The sequence below is a fragment of the Globicephala melas genome, chromosome 1, assembly GCF_963455315.2.
Source record: "Globicephala melas chromosome 1, mGloMel1.2, whole genome shotgun sequence".
In the NCBI taxonomy this organism is placed as follows: Eukaryota; Metazoa; Chordata; class Mammalia; order Artiodactyla; family Delphinidae; genus Globicephala; species Globicephala melas.
The window spans coordinates 3,642,295-3,660,646 of NC_083314.1; the positions used below are offsets into that span (position 1 = coordinate 3,642,295).

The 18,352-nt window shown below is 38.9% G+C and overlaps 1 protein-coding gene across 1 annotated transcript in view; it reads right to left on the reverse strand.

Moving 5' to 3' along the window:
• The window catches only part of PTPRC (protein tyrosine phosphatase receptor type C), a 123,065-nt gene extending 113,297 nt beyond the window's left edge, over nt 1-9,768 (reverse strand). The window contains exons 1-2 of the mRNA XM_070046258.1: nt 9,680-9,768; nt 9,483-9,598 (exon numbers count right to left, since the gene is read on the reverse strand). Coding sequence (XP_069902359.1) covers nt 9,483-9,555 — 73 coding nt within the window. The 5' untranslated portion in view covers nt 9,556-9,598; nt 9,680-9,768. The remainder of the gene's footprint in view (nt 1-9,482; nt 9,599-9,679) is intronic.
• Between the last annotated feature and the right edge of the window lie 8,584 nt (nt 9,769-18,352).

Sequence of the window (18,352 nt, forward strand, 5' to 3'; positions counted from 1 at the left end):
GCTTCACTGAGATTACAGACTTCACAAGGAGAGGAATGGGATATGGTATGCCCAATTCATGGAACAATGAAAACACTTATAAAATATTTGTTCATGAAATGAATAAATGAATAAATAAATAGGTTTAGCTAGCCTGGTAAAATGAAATACTCATGAAGTGTTTAGGTGATGGTATTGGTAATCTGATTTTTATTTTCCTATGTATTCATCTCTGTATTTCTCAAGTTGCCTAGAGTAATCATGGTTTACTTAGGAAAAAAATAGGATATGCAATTTTATACACAGCATGTGATCGAAAGAGAGGAAGATCGGGAAAGAGAAAGAAAAAATGTTGGCAAAGATTTTAAAGCAATGTTTTTCTTTCTTCTAGTTCCTGAAATTCTCTATCATGTAGAAATTTTGCCATGAATAGTTCACTTAAGAAACAACAAAAGGACAATTAAAATTGTTTGCCTGAGTTGTTAAGTATTTTCTACGTACAGGGGTGGGCTGCACTGACACACCATCCATTCATTCAACTCACTGGTAAATAAGAAGAGACCCAGGCTTCCCTGGTGGCGTAGTGGTTGAGAGTCCGCCTGCCTCGGTCCGGGAGGATCCCACATGCCACGGAGCGGCTGGGCCCGTGAGCCATGGCCACTGAGCCTGCGCGTCCGGAGCCTATGCTCCGCAATGGGAGAGGCCACAACAGTGAGAGGCCCGCGTACAGCAAAAAAAAAAAAAAAAAAAGAGACCCAGTGAAAACCTACACGAGCTCACCAGCTACTGTGAGAAACAGCCAGGTAAAGAGATCCCCAGAAGGTCAGAAGAGGACCTGTGCAGGTGTGAAAGGGGTGAAAGAGCAGAGGATGTGCAGGAGGGTTGCCCAGAGGAAGTGACCTCTGAACTAAATTTTGAAGGGCAATTATAATTTGCCCAGTTTAAAAAAATTATGGAGGGAAGAAAACATGGAGGGGTGAGCAACAGTTTGGAGACAGGAAAACATTATATTTTTAGGAAAATGAAAGTTACAAGAGTACATAGTACATGTCACAAAGTGGCCCCAGATAAAGATGGAGAAATCTGGAGGGATTAAATTAGAACCGTGTGTGCCATGCTGTTTGCTTTCATTTTTCCTAAGTGCACAGAGACCAAAGGAGGATGATTTGACACCTTATTTTGACCTCACCCACCATTGTGCCTTGAGAACATTTTAAACTTGTGTTGATTCTTCTATTTGCTTTTTGTTCCACCAGTTAGTAAGAAGTTGGTACAAACGAATGAGAATTAAAATACACCAATGCTAGACTATACAGCAGTCTAATAAGTGATACTAATGTTTCCATTGGCTACCTGAGAAATAACCAAAAACTCTCAAAATCTCAAAAAGGAATCTTGCTGAAGGAGCTCTCAATCACAAAATGGATGTTACTAATAGAAATATCAACACAAAATAGATTTGAGTATAGCTAGTACTGCCCAATCTAAACTTTGACAAAAGTGAAAAATTATATTACATGACGTATTTTATGTGACATTGAAATGCAAAAAAAAAAAAAGAAAGAAACCAACAGTGGCTAAAACTGCACACATGAAGTGTTATTTCTGGCTAACTAGAAAAATTAAAGCCTTTTTGGGAAATTTAGATCTGTGTGGTTTGACAAGAAAAATTGCACTTAGAAAATTAATAACCAGGCTTCCCTGGTGGTGCAGTGGTTGACAGTCCGCCTGCCGATGCAGGGGACATGGGTTCGTGCCCCGGTCCAGGAAGATCCCACATGCCGCGGAGCGGCTGGGCCCGTGAGCCACGGCTGCTGAGCCTGTGCGTCCGGAGCCTGTGCTCCGCAACGGGAGAGGCCACAACAGTGAGAGGCCCGCGCACCGCAAAAAAGAAAAGAAAAGAAAAGAAAAATAATAACCATAAAGGAAAATTCCCACAGTCATAAACTATAATCAGTAAAATGTGCCGTGGATAAAAATCAATTCATGAATTTAATAGCGATTGTAAAAATTAAATGAAAATAGATGCTGTTGAATGTTAGTTCAGTAAAATAAAAATGGAAAAATTGGTAATGATTTAATCAGGTTATATAAAAAATACTCAAGGAATTAAACTAGCTTAATGGAGGGGAATTTTTCTGTGAAATATATTTTCAAGAAAAATTTATAAATGTTGGTATATTCTAATTAAATGTTTATATTCATAAATGTTGAGTCAAAACACCTTGAGACCAAAATCATGGGATCAGTATATTCTCTATCCCAACTGGGAGCCATTGAAGGAGGAATGTACAAAGGTGAGTTTTGCCTTCTACAAAGATTATCTTGGTAACAGCTGAAGGGAGACAAGGTTCCAAGCTATTAATGTTAAGACACTGTTGGAATGTATTTATAAACTATTTAAGAGGTAGAATCCAGAGGAGTCTGAAAATCCCTAAAATAGGTGATACAAAGTTAAAAACATTCAAAGATCTATAAGAGTTTATTCCTCTTCCACACAGCCTTAAGCCTTATCTTCTCAGAGTCTCTCAAAGGAAGAGATGTGATTTGGGATCACGTTTCAACGGGAAAGAGCTGTGTGCTGTGATTTCGAGGGATTACGTAAATGAAATTTACAACTTTGCAGAGCACCTCACCGTTTTCAAAGCAGTGTCACAAATATTATCACGTTTAATGCTTACAACACTTTGAGGAAATGGTGTATCAGAGAAGGAAAATGATTTGGATCCAGATCACACTATTCATAGAATTTGCTTTCCAAAGTATTTCTCGTTCCACCTGCCATGGTTTTCTCCAACCTGGATGGCTCCTGACTCATTTCCTATGATGCTTAGTATTTCTTTTATCAGTAAACAAATTATGGTCGTTTTCTTTAAGTGGAAATATTTAAAATATTAAAAAACATTTAAAATATTGAAAATGGTGACCACACTTTATTTCTTGATTTTGTCCCTTTGATAACCTCTTTTATCGATACATCATTATTATTTGCATAGGTGTCTCTAATCTATTTTCATGACTATCAGGACATTTTGTTTTAATTTACAAAGCAAAGAGTTTCTTCTTATCTACCAGTGATTTTTGTTAAGTTCACTTTACCGTGTATTCATTTCCTGACACTACCTCTGAGTATGATGCTGAGTTGTCCTCGACTCAAGTTCTGCTCTCCAGCAGATCACTTTTTCAGATGGTTGATGAATTTCCTCCAGTTGCTCACATTTTGGTTGGAAGCAAATTTTTGAATATATGAATGGCAATCATTTTCATTTAAATATCATCACATGGAGTTACAACTTTATCACACTTGTGATATATTTATAGGAGAAATTGAAGTTTTAGTAAAGCCACTTTTTTCACTTCAGATACTTGTGTCTCATTTTTAACAGGAAATGAATGTTTAATCTTTCAACACTGTGTAAGTGTGCACCGTAAAAGATGTTAAAGTGTGTTTGAGTTTGGGTCTTCAGAACAGAACCTAAGAAAAAGCATTGATAATCTTGTTGATTATCTTTTCAGAAGGGAATCAATTGAAGATAAAGTGAACGAACGTGAAAGATTCTTGACTATTTCCCTAACACTCATTTTATATATATTTATGCTTGCCCCAGCTGAAAGAGAAGGAAGGTTTTCACTTCTTTCTTCATTTTTGCTTGTTTCTGTTGTTTTCCTGAACACATAATTCTCTGCTTACAATAGCCATTCCCTAGACTCTTGAGAGACTGAAATTGGAATAACATATTGGCATATAAAAGGAATGCACATTAAAGATTTTAGGCAATAATTAAATATTTTCTTATCTAAATATTGATTACAGCCATGTACACAAAATCTATGAATTACTGTAAATTTTACTTCTGTATATTGCAGAATTGTGTAGAAATAGATATCACACGGTATTGCTAAATGAATAGCCCGCAATATTGTATTTTTTTCTTTATCCTTCCATAAGACTATCTTTTTTTTTAATTGAAGTATAGTTGACTTCATTATTGTGTTAGTTTCAGGTGTACAGCAAAGTGACTCAGTTGTATACATATATATATTTTTTAGATTCTTTTCCATTGTAAGTTATTACAAGATATTGAATGTAGTTCCCTGTGCTGTATAGTAGGACCTTGTTGTTTATAAGACTACTATTTTTATGCATGCAAAAGTCATAGCAATAACTCTTTGGTGATCAGCAACTAGTGTGTGGTTGGGTGTCTCGTACTGACAAAACTACTTACACAAGATTGAAATTAAGTTTAAACTGAGGTTAAGTGAAATTTCCATTCTTTTCTCCTAACAATTCCTATAGACTTATAAGATGACTGAAAAAGATCAAAGATCTGCAGTGATGACGAATTTCTTTCTCTGCACCAGTAACTCTTATATACACATGGTCTGTAAACAAAACCCTGTAACATGAATGCTGCATGCACCTTCATCAACAAAGTCAATCAATCTGACTACAGATCTCTGCCCTTCACCTGCTCAGACTGAAATTCTTTATCACATTATCTAGTAAGAAATGATGCTCAGACTCCTACAGGCTTTCTGTGCACACAAAATGCAACTGGCAGGGTGAGCCGTTTTCCATCTGCCTTTGGCAACAGTCCCAGGTCAAGTGCTACCCACACCAGTATGTGCCGGGGCTGGACCTGACTCTGGTGTCTCATTCCCCTGCTACATGAGTCCCTCCCTCCCTATTCCTTACTTTTCTTCCTGTGGACGTCTGGATCTGAAGAACAAAACAGACCCATCAAATGAAATGCCACTAGCGAGAATGTCCAAAGAGTAGGTCGAGGAAAATTTAGAAACAACATATGCGTGAACTATGGATTTTTAAGAAATCAGGAGGCTCTTTCCAGAGCAAAGGTAAAATAAGGAGATGAAAGAAGGAAATGGGGTGGGGTTGGGGGGAAGGGCAAAGCCTGTAAAGATCTAGATCTAAAATGATTCTACTTAATCTTGATAAAATTGTCCAATGGCCTCCACCTTCCACTTCGCCTCTGACTAGTTTTTTCATTTCATGTTTTTCCCCTCTCTGTCCTTTCTTTCTGAAAATTGTCTTACCCTCCTCCTTCTCCTCTATTATTATAATCTGCAGTTTCATCAAAAAAGGCCCATTGCTTTTTCAGTGTCTGGGAAGAAATCAAGCACAAATGATACAAAAAAGGCATAAGACGGTTTCTGCTATCATGTAGGTTACAATGGCCGTAATGCTCTGATTGGTAAGCAATAATGCCAGCAACAGCAAACTGAAATGTTATGTGAAAAATGACAAGGAAAGGTGTTAAAAAGTATCCAAATGCAGTGGAGATGTTTTGTGGCAAGAGTGATGAAAGAGAATTTTAGAGGGGAAGTAGGATTGGCGCAGCGCCTTGGAGGTCTTGAGGAAGTGTAGAGCGGCAGGGTGTTGAAACTACCTGCTGCTTGTTCTATTTTAGTCAATCAAAGAAAAAGAAAAAAAGATCCCTGCCCAGCTCCTGCCATGCTCCTAGCCCATCGGTGGACTCAGTTGTTCTGGCAAAAGTTTAGAATAGAAACCAAGGCAACGAAAAGATGTCGGAGGGTTTTTTCCTCTTTGATTTTATATTTTTAAGCTGTAGGGTATGAAAAGAAATGGACAGATTAGGATACTACTACAACACTGCAGGTGAAAAGGGATAAAGTTGTGAATTAAAGGGATGTCAATAGAGGTGGGGGGGGCGAAGATTTTAGAGATCATTACAAAGTAAAATGATAGGACTTGGGGAGCATTTAAATATATATTTCAGATTTTCTTTCTCCCTCTCTCCCTCTCTTTTTTTCTTTTTTGCAAAAACACAACACAGTAAAACAAGATTAAATTTAGGAAAGGAGGTGGTGGGGTGGTGGTGGTGGGGTGGTGGTGGTGGGATGAATTAGGAGATTGGGATCGACATATATACACTAATATATATAAAATAGAGAACTACTAAGATCGTGCTGTATAAAAATAAATAAATAAAGTAAAATTAGAAAAAGTAAAAAGACATAAGCCCTCAGCACACAGGCTAAAATAATTTTGCTTAGAGACTTTGCCTCAATACTGTTAGAGTTCTAGAATAGCTCTACATCACCGTCTGTTTGACTGAGAAAGTTAGGAATGAAACAATATATCTGGGTTTCATGATTTAGTTGGAAAATGTTGTGTTAAATAAATATTAAACACAAAAATCTAACAAAAAAGAAGGAAAGGAGATAGGTTCCGCCTTCTGAGGGGTGAGTCTGGACATGGAGAATCAGGATCATCAGTGCATAGTAGGTGATGATAAGGAACTCTGAGTTTAGGAAATAAGAATAAAACAGGCCGAAGGGGCTTCCCTGGTGGCGCAATGGTTGAGAGTCTGCCTGCCGATGCAGGGGACGCGGGTTCGTGCCCCGGTCCGGGAAGATCCCACATGCCGCGGAGCAGCTGGGCCCGTGAGCCATGGCCGCTGAGCCTGCACGTCCGGAGCCTGTGCTCCACAACGGGAGAGGCCACAACAGTGAGAGGCCCGTGTACCGAAAAAAAAAAAAAAAAAAACAGGCCGAAGATTGAGGCCCATAGAACTCCAATATTTAAAAGTAGACAAATGTGGAGAACCAGTAGAGAGATGATAGACAGACCAATATACATACATAAATATATAATGTTTGTGTATTATATAACTCACACACATATATATATATATAACTCATCTATTTATGTGTGTGTGTATGTATATGCATACAAACAGTGTAGAAATATCTATGTTCTTACAGTACTTAATTGTCACTGGTAGAAGGATACCAAGTAGCCCAGAACAGAGCAAAGACCCAGCTCAAAGCTGAGGGCTCTGACCCTGTGCTCAGTCACGTAGAGAAAGGGAGGAAAAGGAAACCAGACCCCTAACCTCACCTCCCCTTCCCTCTAACCAAAGGCATTTCAGAGTCTAGCGATGGTAACAATCCCAGGCAGATTTGTATTAGGAAAATGTTTTCCAAAAAATCAATATATAATCATACTCACCACCCCCAAACTCTACATTGTATTTAGAACTTAAGAGGATTGCTGATCAAATTCAATTCATAACTAGTTTTGAATACCTGCAATGGGCAAGGCAAGGTACATGCTTGGAACTAAGAGCTCTTTCTTTTTTACTTAGATGGAAAAATGAAAACTTATGTCCAGGAAATGACTCTTAACTGTTATGACTCATAACTCACATAACTCATGTATTCATGGCTGTTATGGTGTGAAGCCGTAGCTTCTGGCAGTACTTTGTTAGAGCCAGAGATCACTCACTCCTACCTGCATGCTTGAAACCATCACTGTCCCCCAGAATTATTTAGAAATTTTAAACAAAGTGTTGGTTTCCGGTTAACACGGCAAAGAGGCACAGAGCAAATAGATCAGACATTTATGTAAAACTCAGCCAGCGATGTTACTCTGCGCTGGCAAAGTGTAACTTTGCCCATATTTTAGAGATTAAATAACACATCTGAGTTGTGCAACAATTTATCCACTGAAGTCACTCTCCATTTGGCTCTATTTCTTTATGCCCTTAGAGTTCACAATATAAATTTGAGGTCTAATATTTCCTATAAACACGAAACTCAACTGAACACATTAAAGTAAAACATATAATGCAACTCATAGGTTGCTAATATAGAAAAATATATCATTTAAAGAATTAATAATTTCCAAAATTATACAGTGAATCCCAAAATCTCTCTGGGGACTTCAAAGTATGATAAACAAGATTTGCACACCTAGATAATTATATCTATATATTTTTTCTAAAAATGAGTACGTTTGCTCTCCATATTTATGTGAGCAGTTGAAGTGAAACTTGGTTTTCAAAATAAATCTATGTATATCGATACATTTATTTATAGTATAAACTATTCAGCCCAATTGGTTTAAAGGTTGCTAGATCATTTTATACTCTTATTTTGATGATAAATTCAAAGATGTTTCTTACGGTAAAAATCCTTAATAGACTGTGTTGAAATTTTTATGGTGGTTTGCTCTGTGGCCTATAAAATATTTGAGAATTTCTTGATGCTCACTCAGAAATGTTTTCCAACAGTTCCTGAGTGGGAATTTTTAATGGAAATTTACTCTGACTTATGATAATACACATATTATTACCTTATTAAAATTATTATTCTTTATAATTTGGCTTTTATTATTATAACCAACTTTATAGGAATGGTAACTTGGTAAACATTTTCTGTACTAAGACAAAATGCTGTACCTATATAAAAAATGTTTAATCCGTTTTTGCAGTTAAAGAAAACAGACAAAAAAACCACTATCCACGCTGCTTTCTACTGTCCTTGGTTACACAAAATGTAAATTAACAATGTAGCGTGCTCAGAAGGTAGCTACTGCCCTGCCCTTTAGAGAAAAGGAGAGCAGTAGAAAGTCAAAAAAAGATTTCAAAGTGAATTACAATCAGCAAGATTTTTAAAAATATTTTTCCTGTTTTCTTTTCTTTTTTTTTTTTTTACTTATTTGGAAATCTACAAAAATACCATTTAAATACCTTTTCAATAATAAAACATTGCTTTTAGATTCTACACCATAAGGAGTAATATTACATATCAACCAAAAATGTACTCATGACCCAAACTGAAACCGTTCAGGAAATGTACATTAAATGGACCATAAGTGTACAAAGATCTCAAACGTGAATAGGTACCAGGGGTCCGATTAGTTATAGTTTCCTATAGAATACAGCATTTGCATGATTCTTAAGAGTTCAAGTATTTTTATCTCGTCAAGGCACTACTATTTACCCATCACCCAGGAAGGGCGGCGGCCCCATAAGAATTTTCAAAGCAAATAAGCATTAAAACGACTGTAAGGGACCAAAACCTTGATTTAAAATACATTCTGTGATAAGAATTTGCAGAAAGTTAATATTTAATTAAATACCCAATTGTATTACTTTAAACTACCATACAACTAAGTATTCAATAAAATATTTCAGTCATAATCAAAATTTGAGGAAGCAAACTACTGGTCCGAAAAAAGGGAGTGGCTTGCATGCAAGCAAAGACATATTATGATTTTTAAAAATGCATTTTTTGTTGGAAAGATAAAAATTTACTTCTTTTGTCATTAAAATTTCCTTAGACATTCATAAACTTGTGTTTGTATATTTTGAGGGTTAAGTAATAGCTTTTGTAATATCCAAGTTTGAACAGTTTGTAAACCAAGATACAGAGAGACAATGTTTGTAAACCAAGATACAGAGAGACAATGTTTGCCTTTTAAATCGTGATTTCTTTTTTGGCCAAACATGTATGCCTTTTTAAACAGAAACAATGTATTCTGTCACATAGCAAGCCATGTCCCTCTGAGGTACAATAACCTTGACTGTTTTACAGTTGGCTTCCTCACCTCCAGTCACCAATGCTTAATTTATTTTTATGTCTATTTCAAACCAATGACCTTACACACACACACACACACACATACACACACACACACACACTAACTAAGGAAATATGAATTTCCTCGTACTTACCTGTAACCAACACTACAGTGTCCAGAAAGGCAAAGCCAAATGCCAAGAGTTTAAGCCACAAATACATGGTCATATCTGGAAATCAGTCGTATTCCTGTGAAATAGCATGCGTCCTTCTGAAAGGCAAAATAATGGTTATTTCCGCAAAAATGTTTCTCTGTAAAACTGAATCAAAAAGAAAAGAAATGAATGCATACTCTTCACTGGTGTCTTATCGGACAGGGAGCAATTTCCTCCTTTGCTGAGAACAAACCACTTGCTGCTAGGTAGTGATGTCAGATTCGGTTTTACTAACTTCTCCAAAAATGCTGTAAAGCGTCCTCTTTGCAGGAAGTCAAGAAAGTTGTTCCAAGTCACTGCAAAGGCGTCTTACTTCCTTAACCCAAGTGATTAGACTGAGTTAGCAGGCCTTTCAAAAGATGTTCCCTACAAGGAAGATGTGTTTTTAGTATTCAAATAACACTCCCAAACAGTATCCATTACAACCAAAAACGAATATAACCCCCCCTGAAAAATCCATAACATTTTTACCTAAAAGTTGAGGAAACATAGTCAGCATGGCTACAGCAAAATGGGGGTTGGCAAGATGATACACTAATTGAATTAGTAAAAAATACCTGTATGGGTTTTAAAAGGACCAAATGAATGAAAAAACTACTACCTATCTGGTTATTTTCGACAACCAGTATCATTTACCATGAGGGCATTCAAAACCCAGCAATATGACAGTTTTAGCATCTAGCCATTTCCTAGGCAAAGCACTCTCAGGGAGCTTCACAGGTTTGCCCCAAATCTTTCATAGATAGCCTTGTGGAGCCAGACATGGAATTAGACACTCACTTCTACTGCAGCAAGTCCTGCTTCAAAAAAGTAATACTTCTGTGATATTCTTGGTGCTGTTGATGAAGAAAAGATGAGCCATTAAATCGAGAGCTGTCTTTTACAAAAGTTAACCATTTTTTCTCCCTCAGTAATACTCTCTCACCCTTTCTGATTAAAAGACAACAAATACACAGTGTTCTTCTTGATTCTGATGGTGTTCTTAGTAAGTCCATTAATTAGGAAAACTCATGCTGGCAGAAAGCCTCTGTGAATCAGCAATACAGTTAAGTGAATTGGTATCATGGTCACAATCTCTGAATGCATTTAAAAATCCTCGTGCACAGACATACCAGGCATTATTATTTGAACTACAGATAATGTTGAGGGGACTTTGAGAGAGACAGAGCCCTTGCAGCAAGCTGGTTAGGAAGTGGTGTTGCAGGACTTTTGCGTTTAAGTATATACATCTTTTGATGTTTGCAACCTGACTTGTTTTATACTTACTTAGGCTGCTAGGAAGTACAGAGCCACATTTGCAACCACCCTTGGTGCAAATGAAAGTAATCCCACATCTTAATTTCTGCATAGTAACACTATAATGAGATTCTTATTAGGATTCTGATTTTATACGATTATTATTATAGTAGCTAACTTATTGGGCTCTTACCATGTCCAGGAATATGCTTAACCCTTTAATTGCCTAATCCAATTTGTACAACAACCCTTGGGATAGATAATGAGACAGATAATTCCTCATGTTATCTATGAAGTTCAGAGAGGTTAGGTGATTTGTCCAAGATCTCACAGCTACGAAGTTAACAAGCTATGTTTTGAAACCATCCCCAAGTTTCATCTTGCTTTCCTTATTTACCTTATTTACCTTCCTACCTTCTTTCATTTTTCTCACCTCTTTCTCCAATCTTTTTTACTTTGTACTTTTATGATTCTTAATCTCAGAAAGATAGAACTTGATGTCATAAAAATGATCTTGTTCTCTTTTTGCAACAGAGAACAAATAAAACAGCTGGGCATGTCTGCACTACTGTTTTGGAGGTAGGTCTAAGGAAACGTATGCGTCAGAGGCCACAGATTTTAGGTCTTGGCTCCCCAGCCTATTTTTTAAAATACATTGGCAATGGAAATCTATTTGGGGGTTAGCTTAGAGTATGTTTAAGTGAATACTTGTGTTCTGTTAGCTTGCTACTGTGGCAGGGTATTTGGTAAAACTGGAGGCCAGGAAAAAACTGCGTGACACACCATCTTTTAAAAGGAAGTGAAGTTAAGAAAACATACTTTTGAACAAGCTAAGGAGAGGGGGTCAGACACCTCAGAGAGACATTTCAAAAGGGCTTGCATATCACAGCTTTGAAGAAATAATAAGAAATTAGGAGATTCAACTTCATTTCAGGCAGGCGGGTAGAGAGATTCTACCCAAGGAATACTGAGATTAACTAACAGCAAATGAGTTGGATTATGTGTTTTAAGGTGTTAAAATTGAGTTTAGTGTCAACCAGAAATATTAGACCTTGAGGTAGCAGAATGCTTACGGGATACTCCAAATGTACAAAGAAATAGGGCCTGATGTAGAGACAGCACTGGGTGAATAGGTACACAATTCAAGTGCTCTCAGAATGGGGGCAAAGGCACCCAGGAGCTAAAGCAAGAAGGAAGGCCCTCACAGCTTGTTGGGGGACAGAGCACAGCTCCCCTTTGGTGGTGGACAACCGGACATAGAGGTGGGAGCCTGGTAAGCAGCTGGCCTTTCCACAGGGCACCCGAGGAAATCTCTGCTTTATCACATGTAGGCCCAGCACGGCCCTAGACAAACAGTAGCAGCCACAGACTCTCATAGAAACAGAAGGAGCATTTGTGACACTGGTATGATCCACTGATTCTGAGAAACAGGGACTGGGCAGAAGACTGATGAATGGCATTTTTAAGAACCACTGACACTGGGAAAGGACCAGGAAGTGATGTCAGAATTTATATGTAAAAGAGTAAATAGCTGGGTCCTTCCTGAGTGGTTGAAACACTCCAAAACAATCTCAAAGTTTGATCAATAAATGCCAAAATAATCATAGCTGATTGACTTATACTAGATTTTTTAAAGATATAGTATTTTTTAATTTTAAATATTTTCTTTAAATTAATCATTTCCCAGATTTTTTGTTATATAAAGTAAAAGTTACATCAAGATAGAAACTGATGTAAAACAATTATACTCCAATAAAGATGTTAAAAAAAAAAAGATAGAAAGTGATTACATGAGATGAACTGCAGAAGCAGATAGTATCCATTTATTCATCCACAAATATATAGTCACCTCCCAATATAAGACAGTCGTTTTCACCATGATGAAGAAAAAATGGTGAGCAAAAAAAGACGTGCTCCCTGCCCTGATGGAATATACTTTAGTGGAAGAGACAATAATTAATTAGCACACAGGAAATACTTGATGTTATGATTTGAGTACATAATAAGGTATTTGGTCTGGTCGTGAGGTCAAGGAAGTTTGCGTGAAATAAAAAGCAATGAAGCTAGGTCTGAAAAAAAAAAAGAAGTTAAATGAACATGGGGAGAAAGAAAGAGTATTCCAGGCAGAAATAACTTTATATTTAAAGGAGGAGAGTGTGTTCAAGGAACAGAAAGAGGCATATGAGCCTGCCACAGAGAGAAGCAGAGCTTTATATTTACATATATGATATATATTATATCATAATACATGAATATATACAGTCATCACGTGGTATACCTTAAACTTATACAATGTTATATATCAATTCTACCTGAATAAAAAACAAAGTCAGGGGCTTCCCTGGTGGCACAGTGGTTGAGAGTCCACCTGCTGATGCAGAGGACACGGGTTCATGCCCCGGTCCGGGAAGATCCCACGTGCCGCAGAGCGGCTGGGCCCGTGAGCCATGACCTCTGAGCCTGCGCATCCGGAGCCTGTGCTCCGCAACGGGAGAGGCCACAACAGTGAGAGGCCTGTGTACCGCCAAAAAAAAAAAAAAAAAAATGTCAGACATGAAAAACAAAAAAAAAGATCTGGCCTCAGAGGGAGGTGATAGTCAAACCCTGCCAGGCCTTGTAGGTTCTAGGACACTGATGTCTTTATCCTTTATCTTGAAAGATACAGGAGGTATTGAGGCATGTGAAGCATTGTTCCCAAGTCTCCTTGCCAATGACACCTGCATCACCAGATCTGATACCTTCACTCACTTCTCTGTGCTCATCTTATGTGACACAGCAGCACTAAGTACTGTCAGCCCCTCCTCCAACCCTTGCCTTTGGTCAACTTCCAAAACACCATTATCTACTGATTTTCCCTGACCCTCACTGGCTTATCCTCAGCGGCTGCCATGTGGGCCCTTCTTCTACCCGACTGCTAAGTTCTGTGACACATGACCAGCTCAGGTTTGGCCCCCTTCACTCTTCCTGAGCATCGGAACCTTAACTCTCCTGGCGATTCTCTGTAACCCTTGTCCATGGATCCCCACACATCACTGTCAACTGATGTAAAAAATTCAATACTGATGTGCAAAAGGAAAAAAAAGATTCTGCCTAGTGGCCAAGAAACGGGGTTAAATCCTAATCCTGGCAATGACTGAATCTCTCTAAGGTGGAGCTAGTAACACTACCTTAGTGTGGCTGTGAGAAGTAAATTAATTCAACAAGCTTTCAGTTAATGGTGTCAATACACTAGGTTACAATTAAAAGTGTACACAGTGGAACATACATCCCGCTCTTCCTTCCAGCCCCAACAAACAGAGGAGGAGAGACCCAAAGGAGGGAGGGGGGAGGACCCCAAGGACCTGACCTCACCAGAACATTCTGCACCTCACCCAGGCAACGTCCTGTGGACGCAGCAGGAGAGGAGGTGAAAGAGTGACATTGACTGTGCTCAACTCAGCTGAATGAACCTCTTTTTTTACCTCAGTGTAATTAGGAAGTTGGGGGACCTTCCCTATATACTGTTAAGAGATGGAAAAGGCAAATTCAATATGCTGTTTTCTTTAATTGGCTTAAAGACACTGTGGATGGCAAGACTCATGCTGATTTCAGCAATGTCGAAATGTTTTATAAAATATGTGTCTCAGAATCAATGAAATACATTGAAATAGCTGACCTGTGGCAGGGGAAATATACAATTATTTTAATGAGCTCAGACTGTTTAATAAACCAGTCATGTATATAAAAAACTACAAGACGGGCAGTGAGTTCTGATACCAGTTTCCAAATCTGCCTCAATAAGAAAGTCTTGTAGCTTTTCATAAACTAAGAGAATATTCCACTCTGTCCGGGTCGTCTGTGGATTCCACTTTATTTTTGTTCCATGAGGTCTGAACCGAGGTGTGTGTGCTTTACTTCAGTAATATGACAGATGACAAGCCACGTTTAACATTGGTTGGTTCCTTTGAAGCCTGCAGGATCCTTTTCTCTCTCTCTCTCTCTCTCTCTCTCTCTCTCTCCCCCTCTCTCTCTCTCCCTCTCTTACTGCACTGACTCCCAGCAATGGATGACTTCCCTTTGTGGGCTATTCCAATCACCTACCTGGATGCATAATATAACACGTAGCAAGTAGAGCACAGGAGATGAATTAGCCTCCAAATGCTATGACGAGATATAATTTTGGAAACTATGATAGTGTAAAATAGGGACTCTACGTATGGTCCATTGTATATGCCTTAACTATAACCTAACACGTTCACTCCAAGCCATGCACTGGGCACTCGCTCAATTGATTCATTTAGTTTTCACAACACCAAGTGTTATGGCTTTTTCAACAAGAGAGAAAATAAAAAACAGAAGATGCTGCACACTTGGCTCTATCTGAGCTGTCACTGATGCTTCCTTCATATCATGTCCACGCAGCTGATATCCTGCCCACCTGCATGCATGTGTTGACTTTTGTGTGCTGTTTCCCATCCCATGTCATACAAGGCTCAAACTCTTCAACATCAACTTAGTATAAAAGCAATGGTTTCTTTCTTGCTAGCTCTTATTATTTGAAAATATTGTTAAATAGTAGTCTGCGTTTTACTTATTTTTCCATAAAAAAATGTCTAAAAGTCTGTACTATATTTAAAATAGAGAACCAACAAGGACCCACTATATAGCACAAGGAACTCAGCTCAATATTCAGTAATAACCTAAATGGGAAAAGAATTTGAAAAAGCATGGATACCTGTATGGGTATAACTGAATCACTTTGCTGTTCACCTGAGTTGAAGTTAAAATTTCTGAACCCAGCTTGAAATTAATCCAAATAAATAATGGATGATAAACAATGAAAAAAAAAGTTCTTTCAAAAAGCTCACAGCCAATTTCAAAATGTCAAAGAATATGGACATGCAGATATTTCAAGTTTGTCCCATGAAGTCATAAAGGAAATAGTGTCAGAGGAGATATGGACTGAACCCCACAAAACTAAATTAAATAAAACAAGGGCCAAGCACGTGAGAAGATGTGTAGATTTGATGTAATGTCCTCCTAGAAATTCAATCTGTTGCAAATCTCAACCGGCAGCCTCTTGGCATCTTAAAGTCATTGCACATCACTTTGGCCAGTTAGTAAAACACATTAAAGAAGAGGACAACAAGGTCCTACTGTAGAGCACAGGAAACTGTATTCAATATCTCGTAATACCTATAATGGAAAAGGATATGAAAAAGAATAGATATACATGTGTATAACTGAATCACTTTACTGTACACCTGAAACTAACACAACAGTGTAAGTCAACTACAGTTCAATTAAAACTGATTCATTAAAAAAGACTCATTCTCTACTCTGACTGGGTTACATTTAACATGTGAGCTCTGATTGTGGGGGTTTCACTTGGACATGATCTTGAAGACGTCTTTAGGTGGATAATGTGAGATATAACATGCTATTTTTGTTCTTTTTTTGGCCACACGGCATAGGGGATCTTGGTTCCCTGACCAGGGATCAAACCCATGCCCTCTGCAGTGCATGTGTGGAGTCTTAACCACTGGATGGCCAGGGAAGACCCAACCTGCTACTGTGAGGGCAGTGGACTCCAGTATGATTTTTAAAAATTTGGTAAACAGAAATGCTTTTCATAAAGCATTTTGTTTGCTTGAATAAGGCCACTAGTGGAGACACCTGAGGCCACCTCCTCCAAGGAATCTTGTCTTCCAGCCCCTCCCCCTATAGCCCCTGTTGCAGTAGGACAGTCATGGAACACCTGTGTCCATGGAGTGCTTCACGCCAAATGTCCTCTGGGGTACGTTGCCCAGGAGGAACTAGGTCGATACCGTAGATATCCAAGTTCCACATCTTTCTTGCCAACTGAAGAACAAAAAGCTATGCTAGCTGCAAGACTGCCTACCTTGAAGCGTCAGAGATACTGCTTCTGAGAATAAGAAGGGTGAGAAAATCTGCCATTTGGGGCACTGAGTTGTTCAAAGTACTTCCTAGTGCACATGTGATTTCTGAGAAGCCAGCTTTCTCAGGGGAGTAAGGAGAGATACGGGGGTCTGTGACTTTGTGAGCCACGTGTGTGAGAGACCCACACTCAGCTTTCCCTACAGGCTGGCCTTTGGTTTCTCTCTTACCCTGACTTTTGTATCCTTTTCTCTCTCCCATGACATTATAATAGGCTGTGTCACAAGATGTCATTGAGGGAGCCTAGCAAAATTAGAACTCTGGGAGTATAGCTAGAATTCAAGGGACCTGACAGGCTTAGAAAATGGACCCAGTGGACACATCCATGATAACCCGTGGGAAACAGAAGATGCAAGTTCAACTCATAATCTTTCTCCCCCAAATACAATTTTGTTCTAGAGTTTCCTACCTCAGTTTGTGGCACCACCAGCCATTCTGTTGTGAAAATAGAAACCTCGGTGTCATTCTCGAAACTCACTTCCTCCAATCCATCACTAACTTCTCTCCGTATGACTTCCTAAGTAGATCTAAAATTTCTCAATTTTTCTCCATTTACACCACCAGCCAAGGGACTACCACCTCTTGAATAAACATTTAAAATACCGGGACTTTCCTGGTGGCGCAGTGGTTGGGAATTCGCCTGCCAGTGCTGGGGAAGCGGTTTCGATCCCTGGTCCTGGAGGATCCCACATGCTGCGGAGTGGCTAGGCCCACGTGCCACAGCTGCTGGGCCTGCGCTCTGGAGCCCGCGTGCCACAACTACTGAGCCTGCGTGCTGCAACTGCTGAAGCCTCTGCACCTAGAGCCCATGCTCCGCAACAGGACAGGCCACCGCAATGAGAGGCCTGCGCACCACAGCGAAGAGTGGCCCCTGCTTGCTGCAACTATAGAGGGCCCGCTCACAGCAGAGACGACCCAAAACAGCCAAAAATTAATTAATTCGTTAATTAATTAATTTTTAAAAAATGACCTCCTAACAGCTCTGCCTATATCTGCTCTAACATTATTTCTCACTTGCCAATTCATTCTCCACTCTGTATTCAAGGGGTCTTTTCTAAATGAAATTGTATCTTGGGCACCCGCCCCCGATTCTGTCAATATTTTTCCACAGAATTCAGGATTGAAAGAAAAATGCTTAAGAGAACCTCAATGGCTTTGCATGGTCCAGATTTCTACTCCTCTACAAACCCAATTTTTCACCCTAGTCATACAGACATTGGCTCAGACCTTCCTGTTTACCGTAGCTTTATCCAGGTAAAAGATTTTATATATAGTGTCCTCTCTGCTTTAAACACTCTCCCCCATCTGGCAACATTCTTTTAATCCTACAGGTAGGACCAATCATCCCTGTCTTGGGAAGTATTCCTTTACTTCTCTGATTAGACCAAATAACCTCCCATTGCTCTCCCAGTATTTATTTCATCTACTTCATGGAGCCCGTCACATTGTTTCGGTGATTATTTGATTCATTTCTTTCTCGACCACCAAACCATATGTCCCATGAGGTCTGCTACCTCAGCCCGCAGGCAGAGGTATACTCTCATTAGTTGTTAAATGATTGAATAACCGCTGCATCCTTCCTGATGCTCCTGGGCTGCCTAAGACTCTCAGGACTTTTTTGCAGCCCTGAGATGAGG